Raw genomic sequence first — 24,129 nt, forward strand, 5'->3', positions numbered from 1 at the left:
GGCTTCATGGAGGAGGTAGCATTTGAGATAAATATTTAAGAAAAAATTTCCAGTGGGCACTTTGAGTGAAGAGGCAAAGACAATCACATAGAAAAGCATGCAAACAACTTTCTAGGAAAGAAAGTAGAGTGTCTGTCCCATATCAGGAAGGTCTTTTTTATGTCAAGCTGGGAAGATAATTTCTGTATTTTAAGGCAGGGATCCCAACTGCTGGTACTGGTCTGCGGCCTGTTAGAAACCAGGCTGCAGAGCAGGAGGTGAGCAGTGGGCAAGTGAGCAAAGCTTCAGCTGTATTTATAGCTGCTCCCTGTTACTCACATTACCGCCTGAGCTCTGCCTCCTGCCAGATCAGCAGTGGCATTAGATTCTCATAGGAGTGTGAACCCTATCGTGAACCGTGCATGTAAGGGATCTGTGTTGCACCTGCCTTACAGAAATCTCATGCCTGATGATCTAAGGTGGAACAGTTTCATCCTGAAACTGTCCCTTCCCCTCCCCCTCTCAGGTTCATGGAAAAATTGTCTTCCACAAATCCAGTGCCTGGTGCCAAAATGGTTGGAGAAGAGAAGTATTTTAAGCACAGAAGCAGCAGGTTACTGTTTCCACACTTATAGTAAAGCTTCTTTCTCTTGTTTTCAGTAGGTATGAAGAGTTAGCCACTTTTATACATAGTTCTGACAGATAATGTTATTAAGGCTAGGATTCAATGGCTAAACAAATAAATAAATATATGCTAAACAGAAATAATTATTCTATGGGCCCAGGAGATAAAATTCCTTCTATCAGAAATTAATCCTTTGGTTTGAAGAAATGGGTTGCAAACTTCACTTTGTTTTATATGTGATAGTAACACACTGTTTGTTGTTATGTATGAAAGTTTTCACAGAGCATCCATGAATAAAAAATGTAAATCCAGAATTTACCACCAAAATGTAGAGAAACTTTGTGAGCCTCAAAAGAATGTTTCTTGGCCTGGTAAGGTTGCTCACTCCTGTAATTCCAGCACTTTGGGAGGCCAATGTTGGAGGATTGCTTGAGCCCAGAAGTTCAAGACCCTGGAAAATATAGTGAGACTTTCATCTCTACAGAACGTTAGAAAAGTAACTGGGTGTGATGGTGTGTGCCTATAGCCCCAGCTAATTGTGGGGCTAAGGTGGGAGGATCGCTTGAGCCTGGGAGGCTGAGGCTGCAGTGAGCCTTTATTGGGCCATGGCACTCCAGCCTGGGCAACAGAGCAAGATGCTGTCTAAAAATAAAAAAAAAATAAGAAGAAAAAAAAAATTTTCCCTACTGTTGCTAGCAACTACTGACAAACTCCCATAAAAGTTTGGGAATGCACAGATATGGTTTGAAAACAGGTGGGTGAAGGTATTTAATTTCTAGGAAATGAGGGGAGCCATGGTGGTGGCCAGGACCTCTGGGAGGAGGAACACATTAAGTCATGATTAACCACTCAGTAGGGTTAGTAGAGCAAATAGATGGTGTTATTTACAAAGATAAAGGTATGAAAGAACAAATGTAAAATTGTGTTGAGACATCATTTTTATGGGCCTAAAAGTAAGTTACAAAATTCACCATATATGTTTGTTTATTTTAAAGTAGGTTTTTCACTTGTATATATTTGAGTCCCACAAATTGACACTTCTAATGCATAAAATACTGCAAATATTATTTTCCTCTAGTAGCTTTTAATTTTAACTTTTGTCAATTAAAGGGCATTTTAGAAACTACACTGTAGAACTTGACTTTTGATGAAAAGTCATTCATTAGACATACAGTGCAAATTGGGTGCTGGCATCATCCAGAGTCCAGGCACCTCTGAGTAGAAAACTGCAGGCACAAGTATATTCACAGTAATATAAAAGTGATGATTCACACTTAAGGGAATTAGTTTAAATTAAGTGTTACATATTCTATTTAAAAAGGCATATGTGCATGCTTAGAAGTATGAATGTGTTTGCCTAAATTAAAGATGCAATGAAAAGCAAAGTCTTGTACTAAGAATATCCTTCAACTTCTTATTTGTTGCCTTTTCTCCTTTGAACTACTTAGGTCAAATGCATTCTAAATCTTACTCTTAAAATGTGATAGCATACCATGTCAGAAAAAAATGACAGGATAGTTTGGATGTTTAATGAGAAGATGGAACTAAAACGCAGTATTATTCATGCTAAGCTTTCTTAAATATATTTGCATATGTTAACTCCTGTGCTAGAATTATTTTAAGGAAGTAAGCATTAAAATCCCAACTCCTTGATGCAGAATCATTTTAGAAGTACATTTACGCCATTTCATAATGACAACCATTTTTGAAAATTTAATCATTTTCTCAAGATACAGTTTTTGACAAATGGTCTGTTACTTTACAGCATCTCATTTGTTTTTAACAGCATTTCAACCAAAGGAAATATGCTGCCTCAATATGGGTTAATGTATATAGGTAACAAAATCATTTAATTCTTTATAATCAATCTATAAGTCTAATAATCATTCAGTATAATTGTAATAATCATGTAATTCTTTCTTTTGGAAAAGAAAAGCCAAGAGTTGACTATTATATACCTTAATCTTTGTGCTTTAAAAGCCATCTTTGTCTCTTTCTTCCACCAAAGGCAAAAACAAACAACAATAGCAACAAAAAGATAAACATCAAAACTTAAACACATATTGTGTTATAGACCTCAGGATCAAATATTTTAGGAAATTTAAAATGTAGGAGAACAGAGTTTATGTTTGGCAAAATTTATATCTTATCTGAATTCCTATGGTTTTTACAAGAATATGTTATTATCAATAAAAAGGGGGTAATTAAAAATTGTACCAGTGTGTTTTCAAAGAAAGTCACCTGCCAAGAAAGGTGTCAGTAAGATCTTTACTGAAAGAATTATAAAAAGCCTCTGTCGTGACCGAGCACATGGAATGAACTGACCCTTAAACTTTAAGAGACTGAAGTAGAATACCTAATGTCAAATGCTACCCAAAGAGTCAGCTGCAGGATATTGTAAGAGGTGTTCATATCTCAGTGTACAGAGGAGAAAAAAAAGTAATAATTCTGTACAACAGCCCCAGGGCACTTGCATTTTGAATCACTGCCACAATAAGCAGATCACCAGTAGGAAGAGAATATATTTTGTAAAACCACAAACTTGCACTATCAGTAGACATCAGTGTAAAACAAAAGAGGCAACAGAATTAAAAATAGAAGTATAGAAAAGGGAGAGAGAAAGAGTAATTCTATCTACTGCCTACAGTTTGCAAAGACAAGAGACTTATAATTCAGATGTGCATTTATTTAGAGACCCCTTAAAAAATTCTGACTACCTTTATTACATTAATATTCTCGGTCTTTATACTTATTTTTTCCAAGTATGGTATAATTATACAGCCAAAATAATTCAATGTCAGGCTGTTTATGTTTCCATAATGTAAAATATATAGGGAAAAGAATTTCATGTTCCCTTTTCACGTAACGATGATATGACTGAATTACAAAGTAAACCTTAATAATGAAAGGCACAATTTGAAGATAAAAATAAGATAGAATCTGATCTAGTTTAGACCTAGGCATTTTCTAGACTGATGGTTGATTTAGTCACAGGCAATTGAAATACATTTAGTAGGTAACAGCTTTGTAACTCACATTTATATTATAAATCATTTTACTTTTCGATAACACAGAAAATCTTCCATTTTAATGAGTTTCTACTCTATTTCAAATTGGAAAGCATGCTAAATGTGGTTCTTAAACCTCCTGTATTGTTTATTGCCCTTATGTTATACACATAAGAAAATTAAATAATGGGAATTATGTTAAACTGTGTATATGAAATGCAAATATTTTTCTAAGCCAAGAGGACTTAGTTTGCAAAGTTCATAAAATTTTTTAATTTTACTCTTTCTGTGATGCACAAGGAAAGTAACTCTACAATTTTTACCACATTATAACCATAAATAACAATATCAGGAGACACAACACATCTCATAAACCTTCAAGGATGACACTGTAGCAGATTTTAAAATTCCTGTGGAAAATTGTGTTCACTTTTTTTTTTAAATTCACAGAGGCTCCTAATGCCATCCTATATCCACAGTTTAAAGTAGATTAAACTAACATGCACATTATTCATTCCATACATTTTCTTCAACACTTCCACCCTTTTTAAGTCTTTCTTCCTTTATACAGCCCTTTATTAAAAGTTTGACAATACATTAACTTCCTAAGTAGTGAAGCCATTTAAAGCACACTTACTTGAAAAGTGTAAAACCGGGTCCCATTAGGAGGATGCACTTTAGGGGAGCCAGAAACGGTGTTCATATCCGAGAAAATCATTTCTGATCACAGAGACAATATAATCCACAAGGAGCTACAGATGCAGAGCAGAGAGCTTAGCGTACAGATAAATCCGTGCATGCATTGAGGGAGACTAGAGGGTAAAATGAAATCTGCCCCATCCTTCTTAGATACACAGTGATAGCATTTTGAATCTTTCTTCTACATTTGAAATCTTAGCTGAAAGATCATCAGCCACCGACCTTTTGTGAAGCTAGTTCTTTAGAACATACAATGTTTTTTAAAAAAATTAAAAACACAGAAGGAAAAAAGCAAGAACCAACGATAAATGGAGCTTGTGCAGAATCTGGCAGTGCTGTGGACCTGCCCATCTGTTCTCAGTGATAATCACCTCCCTCCACCACAGTCTAGCAGAGTGATTATGCTAAATATCCTGGTTAACCAATAACATACAGTTTCATTTCAGGGAAGCATGCACAGTGTATTCAGAGGACCTCTTCTGACTAACCTGAAGTATGTTTCATATACTGTTTAAAGCTCTATTTAGTAACAAATTGCCGTTTTATCACTCTTATTTCTGTATCTTTCTCAGTCTTTTAGTCACTCCCAGACTTTTCAACAAGATGTGATTTTTTTTTTAACAAAGAGTTCTTTTATAATTTATAGATCAAAGTATATTACAGCTGTTACAGCTGGCTGGGACATTGAGAGGCAATAGCATACAATTCGGTAAGACTCTATATACTAGGAGTACTATCAAATAAAATGTACCAAATATTTTCCACTTTTCTGAACTGCTATAGAACATTATGAATACGAATGTAATTATTATTATCTCATTTCCCCCATCTTAGCTAAAAAAATCATTATGTTTGACAATCAGTGCTTCAAAAAGTACCACACATTTGTTTTAAATAGTCATAACCTTATTTCATATACATATATATACACAAGAATTAATAAAAATATTTTATACACATGAAGATTTTCAACTCAAAAATCCAAAAATATTGAATACAAACATGTAAGTTTTGTTGCAAACTATATTCTTCTTGTATATCTTTAACAAATTCTTCAATTTGTATAAAAGATCATATTCAGATGACTTGACAACTTTTAGAAGTAAAAATAAATGTTCCATTTACACATGGTTCAAATGTGGAGACTTCAGTAGGATAGGAAACAGAATAAGCCAAAAGTGATGTCTTTGTGAATGTATCTAAGATGACACAGTCATACATAATAAAAACCACCTACTTTAAACCTGAAGGCTATAAAGGATGATGATTTACACTTAAAACCTAAATCATTATTCATAGTATTTCTGATTCTCCAATTACACATGAAATTTATAACATCAATGGAAAGGATGCAGAAAGGTGATCCTCAGTTCCTTAGATGGAACTCCTACAGCCTGATAAATTATGTGTATAGGTTATTTAACTAGCAAACTTGCTAAATAAACCAGAAAATTATTTTAATAAATTTCAATTTGAGAATAATTTCAGATTTATAGAAAATCTGCAAAGAAAGTACAGAGAATTCCTGTATATCTTTCATTCAGTTTTTCTAACTGTTATCTTGCATTACTATGGGACAATTGTCAAAACTAAGAAACTGATTTTAGTGTATTATTATTAACTAAACTCAATACTTGGATTTTACTAGTATTGCCATTAATGTGCTGTTTGTATTTTAGGTTCAAATTCAGGATACCATGTTTACTTAGTTGTCATGTCTCTCCAGTTTCTTTTGGTATGTGACAGCTTTTCTTTGTTTCTCATGATCTTGATGGTCTTGAGAAGAATTGGCCAAGTGTTCTGTAGAATATCTCCCAATCCCATGAAATCATACACGCTTGCCTGTTTTCATCCTGATTATACTGGGCTATGAATGGATAAGCACACCACAGAGGTGAAGTGTCCTCAATCACATCATATTAGTGGTACATGACATCCACATAACATTATTAATGACGTCAACCTTTGTCATTTGACTAACAAAGTTTTTGCCTGGTTTCTCTACTGTAAAGTTACTATTTCCCCCTTTCCATACTCTATTCTTCAGCAAGTAGTACACCCTCAACAGAGGTGGTAATAATGGGTGAAATTAAGCTTGGCCCCCTGGAAGAGAGAGTACCAAAATATATTTCTCCTGTAATGGCTGGCCTCTTTTCCTTTAATTATTTACTTTTTCAGTTATTTACTTATAACAGTAGAGAACCATGTATATTTACTTTATACTCTTGTTTATAATTTAATATTACATAATTTAGATTGTTTTTTCATATTTTCATATTTTTCATATTGTCTCAGCTTTAATCATTGGTAGCTCCTTTATTTCAGGTTGTCTCCTGTGTCCCTTGACATGCCCCCATCCATTTGTTTTTAGAGCACTCAATGATTATTTTTAAAAAATGGTTTTCTCTTGTATAAATCACTTATGATTTGCTGAAGCTATTGATTTCCTTAACTATAACTCTAACTATTATTGTGAGTAAACTTGAAAAATTATGTTTTATTTTCCAGTATTTTAAAACAGCTATATTATTCATTTTTTTCAAATTAATATTTTTCCTTCTGATATCTTAGTCCACATGGGATTCATTAGAATGATCATCAAATTTTTAAAATGACTTTATAGATTTACTAGCTGTGGAAATCAGTTATATATGTGAAATATTCAAGACATATGTTAGGATCTAACTTCCTCTTGTGGTTAGCGGGGCCATGTAACTCATGTTCCCCAGAGAGCTATGAGTAGAAATAATCTCTCAAACAGAAACCTCAAGGTTCTTGAGAGCTAAGTTTTAAGAAAAAAAAGTTTGTCAAATAGATTTTTACCATGCAAGTATAAACTCCATGTACTTTAATGTTTACCTGTTAACTGGGTCTAACACAACTGAGATCAGAAAATTCACCAGACTGCTTATTATTGTAGAGGAACTCATAAATCAAATGTTTTTGGTAAAATATCACATATTCTTAATACAGTCCCATGTATTTTCTGCATTTGCATCAGCCAGCAAACTATTTTATTTTAACGGGGAATTATGAAGCTTTTCAGCCAATAAGAATACACTTTATTTTTCATATTTCTTTGGTGGGGGAGGAGAGGAAAGTAGTATGGGTTAATGTTAAAAGAGGCAGGAAGGAGAAATAGTACTACTAATATATAATTATTTTAAGTATAATGCTTTATTCTAAAAATTACTGAAATTGCCGAAGTATACAATTTTTCCAGAATATTTTCTTCCTATGACTATTTTTGATAATGTTATCTCATAATTCTAAATGGCTATTTGGAAACATCTCAACTTTCCCTTCTGCCTGGTAGCAATAGGGAAGGTGTTACCAGGTCTAAAAATTGCCAAGATGTAGAAATCTTCCACGTCCATTGTGGCTGAGGCCAAAGCTTATATATCAAGGTATGATCCTATCATTCTCATTCTGAAAGCCATGAATGTTGCAGTTGCTGGAGGATGGAGAAATATCTGTCTCATTAAAAAACACATCTCTTTAACTCATATCAATTGCCTAAAGGAAATAATAAGTATTTAGTCAGGGACATGTGACATATATATATATTTTTTTCTGTAGGAAAGCCCCATTCAGTCAGGCACAAGAAGTCCTGATGGGCGGGAACTGAACAGTCTTGGAGCAGGCTCAGAGCTGTGCTAAGTTCCATGCCTAACATTTCATCTAGTGCTGTACTTTCCAAACCTGGTTGGTTTGTAAGCTTAGGTGCATACAGTTTGAAAAACTATGAAGCCTCTCTTTGTCAAAATTTAAATACTTTAAAAGACTTAAATTACAGTACATCATAGGTATTGACAGATGATACTCATTTAAATGCATCAAATGGAATAGCAATTTAATGCCCATCTTCTATTAAAAAACTAAAGAGCTCTTAGAAATGGAAATTTTATAACATCCCTTTTATTCCTTCAACTTTTTTTCCTTTCCTCCTGCACATAATTTTATTTTACTATATTGTAGTATCTTTCTATATTGTGTGCCTTAAAGTATTTTATCAGTAATATTATAATTTGTTACTGCAAAAATATATAATATACACTTAAAATATTTTTCTTTTTAACTTTTAAAAGACAATATGTTTATAAGTGTTAAAACTTATCTCTTGAAATGAGTAGCATTCACAAATATTATTACCATACAATGTGCCAGAACAGAATAAACATATTAAAATGCTGATAAATATAGAAAATAAAATATTATGCCTGGATAATACAAAAATGTATGTTTTTATGATACAACTGGAGTTTTATCTTTTTAAAACTAGCTTGTTTCAATTCAAACATACTATTAGAATTAGACAGTCCTAATGTTCAGTTTTGTAGATTTATTGTTGAGAAACCCTTTTCCCAGAAGTAACTAGATGGAAAATAAAAAAGGTTGTGTTCTTGTTAGGGTTTTTATCAGCACTATACTCAAATTTTCTAATTTCTTCTGCATATATACTAGAATCCGAAATATATTTTATAATAATCATTAAATACCTTGATTAAGTCATCTTCCAATTTTGTTGAAAGCTAACAACCAGAAAACATCTGGCTTTCAAAAAGGATTTGTTACGTAGCTATTAAAGTCATTCACTTTCCTAACACCTAAATCTATAATTTGAGTGGTTTCTTATTTTGGTCCTTGAAGTTTTGAAACCCTGGGGTAATGCGACACAGTTAAGATTCATAAGAAATATACACTCTGAAAAAGAAGATTGATTTAAATGCAGACAGAACTCCTTAATTGCGGCACTGTTCTCAGAATAATAAATTTTAGAAAAGGGTACATATAGAAGAAGAAAATGAATCCCTTGCAAATATCCATGTCCGTATTTCTTGGACAGTCTTCATACCTTAATTTTAAATAATTATCAAACATCTATCCCTGTAATCAAACACATTTCAGGTGGTTGATAAATGTTGACTCAGTGAATGTGCTGCTTACACAATATGGCTAAGTAATTGCTTTAAACATCATTTCTAATCAATATGACCAAAAATTAAAAATCAGCTTGGCCACAGTCTTATTAGAAATTCAAAACTTCAGCATATGCTCAGAAAGTAAAGGAAAAGGCCGGGCGCGGTGGCTCAAGCCTGTAATCCCAGCACTTTGGGAGCCCGAGGCGGGTGGATCACGAGGTCAGGAGATCGAGACCATCCTGGCTAACATGGTGAAACCCTGTCTCTACTAAAAATACAAAAAAAAAAAAAAAAAAAAAAAAAAAAACCAAAAAAAAACTAGCCGGGCGTGGTGGCGGGCGCCTGTAGTCCCAGCTACTCGGAGGCTGAGGCGGGAGAATGGCGTGAACCCGGGAGGCGGAGCTTGCAGTGAGCTGAGATCGCGCCACTGCACTCCAGCCTGGGTGACAGAGTGAGACTCCGTCTCAAATAAATAAATAAATAAATAAATAAAATAAAATAAAGGAAAAAATTCAGTGACCACACTGAGTTCATTGTTCCTTAATAAGCCTCCATCTCCTCATTTACGAAATGGGGATAAGTATGCCTCACTCTAAGTCTTCTGTAACATTTAAATAAAATTAAGGTAGTAACACCCAAATTTGTCTCCATTCTGTTTCACCTTTTTTTTTTTTTTTTCTGAGAGAGAGAGAGAGGGGGGGAGGGAGAGAGAGACTTGCTCTTGTCGCCCAGGCTGGAGTACAGTGATGTGAGCACATCTCATTGCAGCATTGAACTCCTGGGCTCAAGTGATCCACAGTGTCCCTAGGAGCTAGGACTACAAGAGTGTGCCACCACACCTGGCTATTTATTTTATTTTATTTTTTATAGAGACAGGGTCTTGCTATGTTGCCTAGGCTGGTCTCAAACTCCTGGCCTCAAGAGATGCTATTGAGTCAGCCTCTCAAATTGTTGGTCATGAGCTTCCCAAATTGTTGGTCATGAGCCACCACACCCAGCCTCTTCTTCACCTTTATTTACATGAAAAATACAAAGAATACATTCTCAAAAGCAATCATATTCTCCAAATTGCTAGTGCTATTTGATATAATAGGTTTCAGGAAGTTCCACATTTCCCAAGAATAAAATAATAAGTAAATACAGAATTTATAAACTATGTTCAGTTACTCAATTAAAAAACTAATTATTTCCTAAGAAGTTTACGTTTAGGGTTTTATTAAATTTTTTTAATGAATTGGTAATTAAAGAGAAAAGGTATCACCATAAAAGTTCTGGAAATGGGGACTTGCTCAAACCATTCACTGGAACAGTTACTTAGAAAAATGAAAATATGTCAATTCAAATATGTAATTTACATATATGTAGTTTTATTCATTCATTTAAAAATTATTGTTTTTGATATTAACATTTAGCAAAATTGATTTAAATTTTTTTTTAATAATACATATTTTTGAATAAAACAGAACACTTAGCCCTAGAGAGCTATGGTTATTAATCACATATAGTGGATAATTTATAGTATAAGTGGCACATATTTGAGGGGAAAAGAAGAACAATCAACCATTATTCCAGACAATAGACATAAAGACTGTCCTTGGTAAACCAGAACTTGGTCTTGTGTTTACCATGGTCTTCCTACCCATGGTAAACACAAAAGTATGTTTACCTTTGAGGAGCTTTTATTATATTAGAGGAACAAAACAGATACACCTTTTGAAAAATTACTTTAAGAGCGTTATATATATCAAATCCATTCTAAAGAATATAAACAAATGTGGACATTAATTTAGGCTTATTAATTAGGGTGACTTCATGAGCTACATTACCTGAAAATCTAGAAAGGTAAAAAGAACTAACATTCAGTACTTAAGTGTCAGACATGGACACATGGCATTTAATTTGAGCCACACACTGTCATTTGACCTGGGTAATATATTGATTTTATATATGAGAATATTGATATTCAAGAAAGTAGAATACCTTTCTCAATGACAGAATCACTATTCTGATTAAAAATAAAAACCCCTTTACATTATACCTGCCCCTTACAGTTTTCCTTTCTTTTCCACATTTATTCATTTATTTATCCATTCAACTATGCATTAATCAAAGACTAATCACCAAATGCCTTACACTTTCCTGATATTGTTTCCAGGCTTTGGGGAAAGGATTATCAGATACAATGTCAGTGCTTCATGAACTTTAAATTTTGTGGGAGAGATACCAGCTAAGGAGAGGTAGTTAAGTAGCAAAACAACTGCAATGCAGTTTGACAAATGCTAACAATTGACTTGATATAACGTATACTGAGTTCATCTGGAAACCACTGAACTCCAGGCATATGTCAGGGTGGCCCTGGTGAAAACATGAGGTTAAAGGCTTTCCAAAGAAAAGAATCAATGTTTGAAACAAAATGAAATGGTATGGAATATGGCTGAAAGCATTTCAGGACATGAGGTAACTGTGCTAGGTATGTGTTAGTATTTACAAACTTTTTTTCAAGTAAAATTAGTAAAGACACTTAATCTGGTCATCATCCTTTTCCTATAAAATCAAATAAAATTAGAACATTCCTGTTTAAAAAAAAAGATATGAAATGTTGAGTCACATTTTCACACTTTTGGTTAGTATATTTTAATGTCTTTCTTTAGTTTGCCAAATAGCTTTCCAAGATTATTTTGGGTTGTGAAGAAACTTCATTCTTAGTTTGATTGCTTTCAATTTATCATAAAACCATTTCAACTGAAAATTATACATATATATACCATATATATATGGTATATTATCACACCTCAAATAAAGTTTAATGTGCTTATGTTATCAATCATTGGTTTTCAGGTAATGGCTACCACCATACATGAAGGGTAAATAACATACCCATTTTAATAACTACATACAGACCACTACCAAAAATTTCTTAAGATGTGTCTTTTCCAAGACAGGTAAGTTATGACGTTGAGCTTCAGGAAGTTTAACGTTAGGTATCCCAACCACCTGAATTTTTACAGAAAGGAGTTGAAAATGAAACAGTAAAAATATGATTAAATTATACTTAACTTAAAATGCAGTAAAATAAAAATCCTGAAGCCAGACATTTGCTCTTAATAGAATTAAGAGAAGACCCCAAGAAATTGTCTAATACACCCTTGTGCCCTTAGGAACAATTACTCCTATTCCACCTGAAATGTATGTTATCAGCTTGGTGTTATAAAATGTTCAAAAAATACTTTAGAGTCTATGCTTTTATATCAGGAAATTCAACTCACATATTTTTGTAACCCTTGAAAATAAGTTAGTTTTAAGAAACAGTTGTGAGATATATTCTGTTTTAAGACAAGCAATTTGATACAGCCTTTCTTTCATTCATTTGTGGGTACTGGATATAAAGCTCAAAATTTTGCTAAAATGATAAGAATTTGGGGAGTTAAATAAATACACTGAAAAGGCTGCCTATTTTCTGTTAATTTCTGATAAATGGTCAGGGGAAAATGGTCATACTGAAAGAACAATGGGGGAGAGAAGGAAGAGAAGATCATAGTGGTGAGAGACAGAAAGAGAGAGAAAGAAGAAAGGAGGTAAAGGGAAAAGATGAAGAAGAGAAGAGGGAGAGGAGAGAGGAGGCGAGGGTAGGAGATAGATATTATTACACTTTGCATGGTAGCACTATAGGATAACAAAGCATTTTCCAGGCAAACATTCAGTTATAATTCACGCCATATGGAATGAAATTTGCAGCCCAGATGGACAATATATCCTAGTAAACTTATATGGATAACATATGAATGCTAGTTAAGTATGTAATGTCACTAGCCTGTCTGTCTGCCTATCATCTATCATCTATAATCTATCTATCTACCTAATCTATCAATCTTCATATTTATTCACTTCTAACAGTATCTGTACCCTTAGCTTTATATCTTGAGTTCTACAATATGTAGCAAAAATAACCCTTTGCAGATAGCCAAAACCCTGAGTTTACTGTATGAGTTGTTTTCTCAATTTTTATTCAGGGGTTACATGTGTAGATTTGTTACATGAGTGTATTGCATCCAGGTAGTGAGCATAATAGCCAATAAGTAGTTTTTCAACCCATGCTACACTCCATCCCTTCCCACTATAGTAGTCTACAGTGTCAATTGCTCCTATGTTGTTTTCCCTGTGTGCTCAATGCTTAGCTCCCACTTATAAGTGAGAAAATGCAGTATTTGGTTTTCTGTTTGTGTGATAATTCACTTAAGATTATGGCCTCCAGTTCCATCTATGTTTCTGCAAAGGACAAGATTAATTATTTTTATATGGCTGCATAGTATTCCATGGTGTATATGGAGCACATTTTCACTATCCAGTCCACCATTGATGGGCATCTATGTTGACTCCATGTCTTTGCCATTGTGAATAGAATGACACTGAACATATGAGTCCATGTAACTTTTTGGTATAATGATTGATTTTCCTTTGAGTATATACCCAGTAATGGGATTGCTGGGTTGAATTGCAGCTCTAAGTTCTTTGAAAAATCTCCAAACTGCTTTCCACAGTGGCCGAACTCATTTACATTCCCACCAATAGTGCGTAAGCGTTCTCTTTCTCTACAGCATCACCAGCATCTATTGTTTCCTGACTTTGTAAAAATACCCACTTTGCCTGGTGTGAGACAGTATCTCATTGTGGTTTTGATTTGCAATTCTCTGATTAGTGATGTTGAGTATTTTTTATGTTTGTTGGCCACTGGTATGTCTTCTTTTGAAAAGTATCTGTTCATTTCCTTTGCCCATTTTTAATGAGGTTATTTGTTTTTAGATTGTTGATTTAATTTCTTTAAAGATTCAGCATATTAGACTTTTGTCAGACACATAGTTCACAAATATTTTCTCCCATTCTGTAGGTTGTCTGTTTACTCTGTTGATAGTTTATTTCACTGTACAGAAGCTTTTTAGTTTAATTGGGTACCACTTGTCCATTGTTGCTTTTGTTGTAATTGCTTTTGGGGACAGCAAAAAATTCTTTGCTAAGGCCGATGTTGAGAATGGTATTTCTTGGAGTTTCTTTTGGGATTTCTATAGTTTGAGGTCTTACATTTAAATCTTTAATCCATCTCTAGTTAATTTTTATATAAGGTGAAAAGTAGGGGCCCACTTTCAATCTTCTGCATGTGGCTAGCCCATTATCCCAGCACCATTAATTGAATAGGGAGTCACCTCCTCGAGGCTTGCTATTGTCAGCCTCATCGAAGATCTGAGGGTTGTAGGTGGTAGCTTTATTTCTTAGTTTCCTATTCTGTTCCATTGGTTTATGTGTCTTTGTACCAATACCATGCTCTTTTGGTTACTGGAGCCTTATAGTTTGAAGTTGAGCAGTGTGATGCCTCCAACTTTGTTCTTTTTGCTTATGATTGCTTTGGCTATTTGGGCTCCTTTTTGGTTCCATATGAATTTTGGAATAGTTTTCTCTAATTCTGTGAAGAATGACATTGGTAGTTTGATAGCAGTAGTTGAATCTGTAAATTGCTTCAGGCATATGACCATTTTAATGATGTTGGTTCTTACAATCCATGAGCGTGGAATGTTTTTTCCATTCATTTGTGTCATCTGTGATTTATTTCAGCAGTGTTTTGCACTTCCTCTTGTACAGAACTTTCAACTCTGTGGTTAGCTGAATTCCTACTTATTTCATTTTCTTTGTGGCTACTGTAAATGGAATTGTGTTCTGAATTGAATTTTAGCCTAAACATTACTGATGTATGGAATTGCTACTGATTTTTTAACATGATTTTGTATCCTGAAACTGTGTTAAAGTCATGTATCATATCTAGTAGCCTTTTGGCAGAGTCTTTAGAGTTTTCTAAGTATAGAACCATATCATCATTGAAGAGAGATATTTTGACTTCTTTTCATAGTTGGATGCCTTTTATTTCTTTCTCTTATTTGAATACTCTGGCTAGGATTTCTCGTATTATGTCAAACAGGACTGGTGAGAATGGACATCTTTGTCTTGTTCCATTTCTCAAGGGGAACGGTTCTAGTTTTTGCTCGTTCAGTATGATGTTGGTTGCGTGTTTGTTATAGATGGCTTTTCTTATTTTGAGGTATATTCTTTTGATGCCTAGTCTGTTGGGGGTTTTTATCATGAAGAGATGTTGAATTTTATCAAAAGTTTTTTCTGTGTCTATTGAGATGATCACATGGTTTTTGCTTTTTATTCTGCTTATGTGATGAATCACGTTTATTGATTTACATATTTTGAACCAACCTTGCATCCCCAGAATCAAGCCCACTTGATTGTGGTGAATTAGCTTTTTGATGTGCTGTTGAATTCGGTTTTATAGTATTCTGTTGAGGATTTTTGCATCTATGATCAAAAGCGATAGTGGACTATAGTTTTACTTCTTTGTTGTGCCTCTGCCAGATTTTAGTATTAGGCTGATTCTGGCTTCATGGAATGAGTTAGGGAGGAGTCTCTACACCTCAATTTTTTGGAATAGTTTCAATAGGATTGGGATGAGTTCTTCTTTATAGATCCGGTAAAATTCAGCTGTGAATTCATCTGGTCTAGGGCTTTTTTGGTTGTTAGGTTTCTTATTACTGATTGAACTTCAGAACTTGGTATTGGTCTTTTGGTATTGGTCTTTTCAGGGTTTCAATCTCTGCCTGATTCAATCTTGCGAAATTGTGTGTTTCCAGGTATTTAACTATTTCTTCTAGATTTAAAAATGTGTGTGCATAGAGTTTCTCATAATACTCTCCGAGAATCTTTTGTGTTTCTGTGGGATCAGCTGTAATGTCATCTTTGTCATTTCTGACTGTACTGATTTGAATATTCTGTTTTTTTCTTTGCTAATATAGGTAGTGATATGCCAATCTTGTTTATTTTTTCAAAAACCAAGTCTTAGTTTCATCAATTTTTAAAATATATATTTTGCATCCCAATTTTAATGTTCTGTAATTTTAGTTATTTCTTTACTTCTGCTAGTTTTGGGGTTGGTTTCTTCTTTTTATTTTTCCTAGGTCCTTTCGGTGCAAAGTGAGAGTGTTAATTTGAACTCTTTCTAACTTCTTAATGAAGGTATTTAGGGCTATAAACTTTCCTCTTAACCTCTAGCTCTATCCTAGACATTTGGATAAGTTTTATACCTATTTTCATTAATTTCAAAGAATTTTTTATTTTAATGTTCACCCAGGGATTATTCAGGAGCAAATTGTTTAATTTTCATGCATTTGTGTACTTCTTAGATTTTTTTTGCTATCAATTTATATTTTTGTGAAGTCTACAGTTTCTTTGTTGGTTTTCTGCTTTGACAATCTAAGGCTGTCAGTGGGGTGTTGAAGTCTCTCATCGTTACTGTGTGATTGTCTAAGTCTTTTTGTAGACCAAGAAGAACTTGTTTTATTAATCTGGGTGCTCCAGTGTTGGGTGTGTATATATTTAGAGTGGTTAAGTCTTCTTTGTTGAATTATACTCATTATCATTATGTAATGCCCTTCATTGTCCTTCTTAATTTTTATTGGTGAAAAGTCTGTTTCATCTGATATAGAAATAGGGACCCTTTCTCTTTTTGGTTTTCCATTTGCATGGTAGATCTTTCCTTATTCTTTCACTTTGAACCTGTGGGTGTTGTTATATGTGAAATGGGTGTCTGGAAGAAAGCAGAAGGTTGAATCTTGTCTTTTACCCAGTTTGCTACTCTGTGTCTTTTAAGCGGAACATTTACCTCATTTACATTCAAGGTCAATATTGATATGTGTGATTTTTGATCCTGTTATTATGTTGTTAGCTGGTGGCTATGTAGGCTTGATTTCACAGTTGCTTTATAGTACCTGAGGGCTACGTACTTAAATATGCTTTTGTGATAGCAGGTTTTGTTCTTTTGATTCTAAGTTTAGCACTCCTTTAGGGATCCCTTGTAAAACTGGTCTAGTTGCAAAAAAATCCCTCAATATTTGCTTGTCTGAGAAGGATTTTATTTCTCCTTCACTTATGAAGATTAGTTTGGTGGGATTTAAAATTCTTGGTTGATTTTTTTTAAGGACACTGATAACAATCTCCCTATCTCTTCTGGCAAGTAAGGTTTCTGCTAAGAGGTCTTTTGCTAGCCTGATAAAGTTCCTTTTGCATGTGACTTGACCTTTATCTCTAGCTGCCTTTAAGATTTTTTTTTTGTTAAAAAAATCTGCAGGCCTTGGGGACGATCAGCTTATCTAGCTGGGGTTCTCTGTATCTTTTAGATTTTCATGTCCACCTCTCTAGTGAGATTAGGAGAATTTCCATGGACTATGTTTGCAAATATATTTTCCAAATTGTTTATTTTCTTTCTTTCTCTGTCAGGAGTGCCAATGAATCATAGATTTATTCTCTTTACATAATCCCATATTTCTTAGAGGTTTCGTTCATTTTTCTCAATTCCTTTTTGTCTTGGTTGCTTCGAAAACTGGTCTTTAAGCTCTAGGATTCTTTCCTCGGCTTGGTCTATTCTGCTGTTAACACTTCAAATTATATTATGAATTTCTTGTAGTGAGTTTTCGAGCTTTAGAAGTTCAGTTTGGTTCTTTCTTAAAATGGCTATTTCATCTTTCAAATTTTGGATCATTTTACTAGATTCCCTGGATTTCTTGGATGGGTTTACTTTCTCCTGAATCTTGATGAGCTTCTTGCCATCCAGATTCTGAATTCTATGTTTGTCATTTCAGCCATTTCAGACTGGCTAAAAACCATTGCTGAGGAGCTAGTGGACTTGTTAGAAGGGGATATTGTCTTTTTGAATTGTCAGAGTTCTTGAACTGATTCTTTCTCATCAGGGAGTTTTGATGTCCTTTAACCGTAGTGTAAGTTGAGTACGGTCAGTTGGCTTTGTTTCTGGATGCTTTCAGAGCACCAGGGCTCTGTGCAGGATTTTTACGTGTAGGTGAAGGCGTGGGCTTGTTTTCACAGGTGTATATATTAACAGGATAATTTTTGATGCTGTAGTTTGGGCTGGGATCCAGTAGATGGCACTTAAGAGTAATCCTGGTAGCTAGGCTGATACGTAGCCCCGTGACTCTTCTAGTTCCCAGCATTCGCGGGTGTGCTATGCAGTGGTTGAGGAAGACAGATGGCTTGCTCACCATGTCTGCTCTCAGGACTTGTGGGGAGCCCTCTGCAATCACCAGCGCTGTGCCTCGGTTTCTTTTGGTAGGTGTTCCAGGCCAAGAGGTTCTTTTTGGACAAAAGTTATGACAGGGAGATATGCCACACCGTTTATGAACCAGCTCTTCAGAGGGAGGCATGCCCCACTCCTACCTGGGCCGCGGGACCCAACATCTTGCCCCTTTCAGTGTTCTGAGGTGGGGTTCCCCCTCCTGCAAGGGGGGTTCTTCCCCTGCCTGAGTGCTGGCCACAGTACTGAGCTATTCACTGCAGCCCTGGGGAACCAGGACATCCATGGTTCAGGGTTGGGTTCTAGCTGTGCCAGGGTATCTGTTGTGTTCCTGGGCTGTCTGGAAAGTACTCATATAGAGCAAGACATTCAGCAGGGCTGTGGAGGCTGTGGAGTGCACCTAGTCCTGCAGGACAGCTAGGCACAGGCTCTGTGGGGGTCAGGGGACAGCATGTGGAAGCGCTTGCAGAACAGATGTGTCCCAGTCACATCTGTCGGGAAGAAAGTTCAGCTGTCTTCTGCCTCAGAAGTCAGCTGGGGCCAATGCCTCTGGGGGAGCCGGGAGTGGGGCCCCAGTGATGGGCGTTTATGGCTGCTTTTCACTAGAGCTGCCGGCACACAAAAACTCCTGGGCTCCATGCCGTCTGAAGGCCTGTCTCTGCCTATTCCCTGGAGAGATCTCCTGACAGCTCACATGTCCATAGGAGATGCACGGTTCCCTGTCATTAGGTTCCCAGAGGTCCGTGGGGAGACTGAGTCAAATCTCATTTCCCTCACTCACCCCTTTCCCACGAGCCATTAGTGGCTGGGAACTGGCCCTAGTGATCAGGTACCCTAAGTAGGACTTCCAGCTTCCTTTCTATTCAGCCTCAGTTTCAGAGTCACATCTCCATCCACTATCAGCTGTTTCTCTCCAAATACCTGCTCAAATTATGGTGGCTGACTTAATAATTTGGTCTCTGTTGGTGAGAGCAGCGCTTCCTGGCTGCATCTAGTCAGCCATCTTGTCCCCTTGAGTTTACTCATGCATCCTACTTCCCGGCCTTCAACTTCCCGGTCTTTTACTTCCAGACAATCTATAGCTGAGTATGCACAGGATCACAGAACTCATTCTTTCACTCACTCACTTGTGCAACAAATCATTATTGAGGAACTATGATGTGCCAGATAACAGCTGTAGTTAGAACGGAAATGATTCTGCAGGTGAACTGGGAGACAAACTGTATTTTGTGGCACCCAAATGAGAAACTCCATTCAGTAAGTGTTGTCAAATTTAGCAGTTGGATATCGGATTAGAGGATGCCAAGAAAAAGAAAGAAAGAAAAAAACTTCGAATATCCCAAAATCTTTCTTCCAACATCAAGAAATATTGTTGCTAATTCACCATTCACTGAGTATGTCACATACAAATGAAGACATATTTTAGACTTCTTTGGGATAACAAGATATACAGGCAAGTGAACAAAAAAGCATGTCAAAATTGAAATTTAAAACTTCTGTTTATAATAAGGCAAAATTAGTAAATCTGGTTTAATTCACATTTTGAAGATGTTTTATTTTTTTAAGTAATTTCATAAAGTATATAATGAATGTACATAGATGTGTCATATATGTGTGTATATATATGTGTGAACATTATCTACATATATACACATGCACAAACATACACACACACAAATTTAAAATGGTGTTTACTTTCCATATTTTATTTCTTCTTCTTTGTTTTTCTCTGTGCTTAAACCAAAATTTTCACAAAGTTTTACGTATGTTATCATGGTGATAGCCCATAATGACCTTTATGCTTAAATTATAATGTTAAATCATATAAAATTCAGGATTAAGAGTTTTGTTTTTGTTGGTCTTTTAACAGACATATGTTAGTTGATTAGAAGAACACTAATTTTACAACATAGTCATTTCATTATATGCTGTTAAGTTTATTTCATGTTTTGAAATATATGTCATCAACTAGTTTTACAGAAATTACATTAAAGCTCCAGAGTGGGATGTTATTTCTTCGCCTCTCACTCTGGATACCAGATGCCTACATAGTTCCAGATTTTAAAATAATACCTGGAGGAGTTTTAAAACCATGACTTTTACAAACACAAAAAGAGTTACCTGAGCAATTTGGGGCCCACTCTATGACATGAGAACCACATACAGATTATTAGATGTTGAAGTTAAACTTGCACATGCCCTCCATGCTCATCTATCTATTATGTAGTGCACCTTTGATGTTAAATTTCAACCACTTTTTGCTAGCAAGTGTTAAAATTCTTAAGCATTTCTGACTCAACAAAGTATTTCTTCTCTGGATAAATTTAAATTATCCACTTTATTTACTGTTCTGCACCAATATAAGTTCTATGATACACTGTGCAGAAATCATTAAATCAAGATACAAAGACTTCTCAGTCTCTCATACATAATTTGGGTTTTTTAAATCTACAAGCATAATTCCTAGCCACAGTTTGAGAGGTAATAAGTTCCCTTATTGTGCAAAAGTTATGCAATCTATGGAACTTCTAGTGTATCACTGCTAAGGACTAGAACAATGCATAGCATAGAGTTGGTATTCAATAACTATTTAGGAAATGTTAAAGACATCTTCCTCTACCTGTTTTGCTTCTCTGTGAGTGTGAGTTGCATTTTAACATTACGTATCTCATTTGACTTGCTGAATAGTCTTCAGAATTAGAAAATACTTATTCTCAGATTATCACAGTTAGTATGTGGTACATCTAACACTTAAACTTTGGGCTGAATGCACTACTTGGTACTTAATAGGCTAGATTTTGGTGACTGAATGAACAAGCAAAATAATGACCAAATCAAGATATTCTAACTACCAAACCATATTATTTCTATTAATTCATACTGTCTAGTAGGTTAGATTGTTTTAAAAAATATTTTTATGGATTTTTTTAAAATATAGGGACATGCCCCTTTGCATACCTACATGCATCCAGTTAGCCAAATGCACACACAGTATGCTAATCTCCCTGCACGTATTCACAGAGTATTGGGGGAAATATGACATTAATGAAAATAAATATATGTTATAAAAAAAAAGAGCAGATGTTTTAGTGCTCTTCAATGTATGCTTTAGCATAGATTTTATTTATACCATCGCAGAAGAAACAGATGTAAATGATAAGATGAGAAGAAAAGAAAAATTGGGATAATAACCAATTATATGCAAGGACTTTAGGATAACATTTACGTGGGTAGTATGGAATAACAGAACAAAATTTTAAAACCCAGTAATTTAGATGAATGGATATTACATTCAAAATCCCATGTTTAAGAGGCGAAAGATTAATGCTTTACAGGAACAAGACAATATTAGGCAAAACTGTAGAGTAGACTAACGCAATCTTTAGGCAACCTTATTTCTTACTTATCAAGATCTCTCCTGCCACTTTTACCTTGGTAGCAAATACATTATTTTCTCCTTAATTTTACTTTTTCCAAGAATTTTGTTTAAAAGACAAAGCCAATCACTCTCTTGTTTTATTTCTACTAAGAACAATAACAATGGCCCCATAGTTATCATTTATTGAATACTGTATGCAAAACATGATGTGCCCTTTATAAAATCTTCTAGTAAATCTTCTAGAATAGTAATAATAATAATAATGATAAACTTTCTATTTATTCCTCAATTACGCATAAGGAGTCTTAGATAAATTATGCAAATTGTCTAATATCACATAACTAATAAGTTGGAAAGTCACATTCTTTGAAATTAGATCTACCTTATTACAAAGCCACAGTGTAAATTAACATTACATCTTGGTACTGCTTTATGTGACATGGATTTTAAATCTGTGCAGAATATGAAAAAATAATTTATTTCATACATAAAATAATTTTTAGGTGACTGGCTATCTGATTAAGTCTTTAATTTTATGTAATTGTTCAGATGTTCCTGATGGAGCAGATGGGTTGGGAAAGAGAAAGGTATCAAAGACAGCTGCAAGGCCTTTGGTCTGAGCAGTTGCTAACGTTTTTCACCTATGCAATAGAAGATTAAAATAACTGAGATGGGGAAGGCTGCAGGAGCAGTAGGTTTAGGAAAAATTCAAGTGCTCACTCTTGCACATGTTGAGTTTAAGGTTTCTATTAGTCACCTACAGATGTCACATAGCCAGGTGGATATACAAATCTGGACACCACATTAGCATATACACTGAAATTTAAAAGACTGAAATGAGGTCATCAAGAAAGTGAATGCAAATAGAGAAATGGTCCAAGCTGGAGGCCCTACTGGGTTCCAACAATTAGAGTCCCGGGAGACCAGCAAATAAAAATCTGTAGGAGCAATTGCTACTATTGGAGGAAGACCAAAAGAGCAGTGTGAACTAAATTGCTCACGTTAATCCAGTAATTAACCTGAATGTTTCTCAGAGGTCAGCTAAGATGAGGACTGAGAACTGACTATCAGATTCAACAATGTAATCTGGCTTTATTGGAAGGTTAAGAAAAAAACCCAGATTGAACTACATTTAAAAAGAAATGGGAGGAGAGAAATTGGAAACCATATTTTTGTGCATATTTTTACTTTTTTATCCATATTTTTACTTTTTTTTAGCACATTGTCTCAAAGGGAAGCAAAGAAATGGGCAGCCCCTGGCAAAGAAAGGAGGAATAGGAATAAGAGCATGTTGTGCTGAGGGAGAGGTTCCAGTAGAAGATGAAAAATTGATGATGTAGGATGAAAAGTGGATATTTACTAGAGCAATGTCCTTGAGTAGATGAGAAAATACAGAATCTATAAGAGAAGAGATTGGATTTGAGTGAAGAATGTACTATCTTTGATAACAGATGGAAAGGCAGAGCATGTGGGTTTACATGCTGGTAATTGTGATGATGGGAGTCTGTGCACACTTTCGGGAAATCGAGAAGCCAGGATATCAGCTGAGAGTGCTGCTGGGGGAGAGAATTTTGGATGTTTAAGGAGTGAAGGACTCAATTCAAGGCTTGAGCATCCTTCTCTGTCTATATCAGTATATTGTAGAAATAGCATGATTTTCTATCTGTATCATGATGTGAGCAAGATTGAGAAATTGATCTAGTAGAACCTTATCCACAAAATCTGCTGACTAAAATTTCCTTTTGAGAAGTCTTTTTACCTTTTTCTCCATCAAATTCTGTTTTTTATGCTGATGGTCTCTTCTAATTCCAGGCCATGTGACCAGTTTTCTATTATTAGCAAAGTCTAACAGGTATATTATTAATTGAAATGACTAGGTAAGAAATAAAGGGGTTAAACACCACTTAGAGAGAGAATGACCCCAGAAAAACTTCATTTTTACATATTGACACTGAATTATTAAGAATGTCATGGATCACAACCACTTAACTGGAAATGTAAACACCTAAAATACTATGATCAAGTCACAATTTTTCAGCTTGCTGATTAGGAGGTCATGTAGATGCAGAATTAAATTTATTATGCCATGGTAAATTATGGACATACATTAATTTATTTAATTGTCTTTCTGTGCTTGACATTCACCACACATTTACTTAAATGAAAGAACCATAAATGTTAATATTTCATAATAAATTCAGAAATTCTTATTACAAATGCTTTCCTTTAATATCAAAAGGGCACACATTCAGTAACATAATTACAATGCTTTAAACAGCATTATACATACTAGCAGTCACAGTCATGCAAACTTAACATTAATTTGATTGAACTGATTAGGTGCAAGGAGTCAGATATTTCTCTGAATGCTGATTGCATTATTATTA

General features: G+C 34.8%; 1 protein-coding gene across 19 annotated transcripts in view; it reads right to left on the reverse strand.

The window, feature by feature from the left end:
* Window positions 1-24,129, reverse strand: part of PPFIA2 (PTPRF interacting protein alpha 2) — a 508,377-nt gene that overhangs the window by 342,455 nt on the left and 141,793 nt on the right. For 2 of the 19 annotated variants that reach the window (XM_037987620.2, XM_037987608.2), the window contains exon 1: window positions 4,250-5,266. The exons of 15 other annotated variants lie outside the window; for them this stretch is intronic. In XM_037987620.2, coding sequence (XP_037843548.1) covers window positions 4,250-4,330 — 81 coding nt within the window. In that variant the 5' untranslated portion in view covers window positions 4,331-5,266. Of the gene's footprint in view, window positions 1-4,249; window positions 5,268-24,129 lie in introns of those variants that run through there. 2 more of the 19 variants (XM_037987622.2, XM_073020975.1) reach the window with 2 other exon arrangements.

Source organism: Chlorocebus sabaeus, chromosome 11, assembly GCF_047675955.1.
Source record: "Chlorocebus sabaeus isolate Y175 chromosome 11, mChlSab1.0.hap1, whole genome shotgun sequence".
NCBI classification, from domain to species: domain Eukaryota; kingdom Metazoa; phylum Chordata; class Mammalia; order Primates; family Cercopithecidae; genus Chlorocebus; species Chlorocebus sabaeus.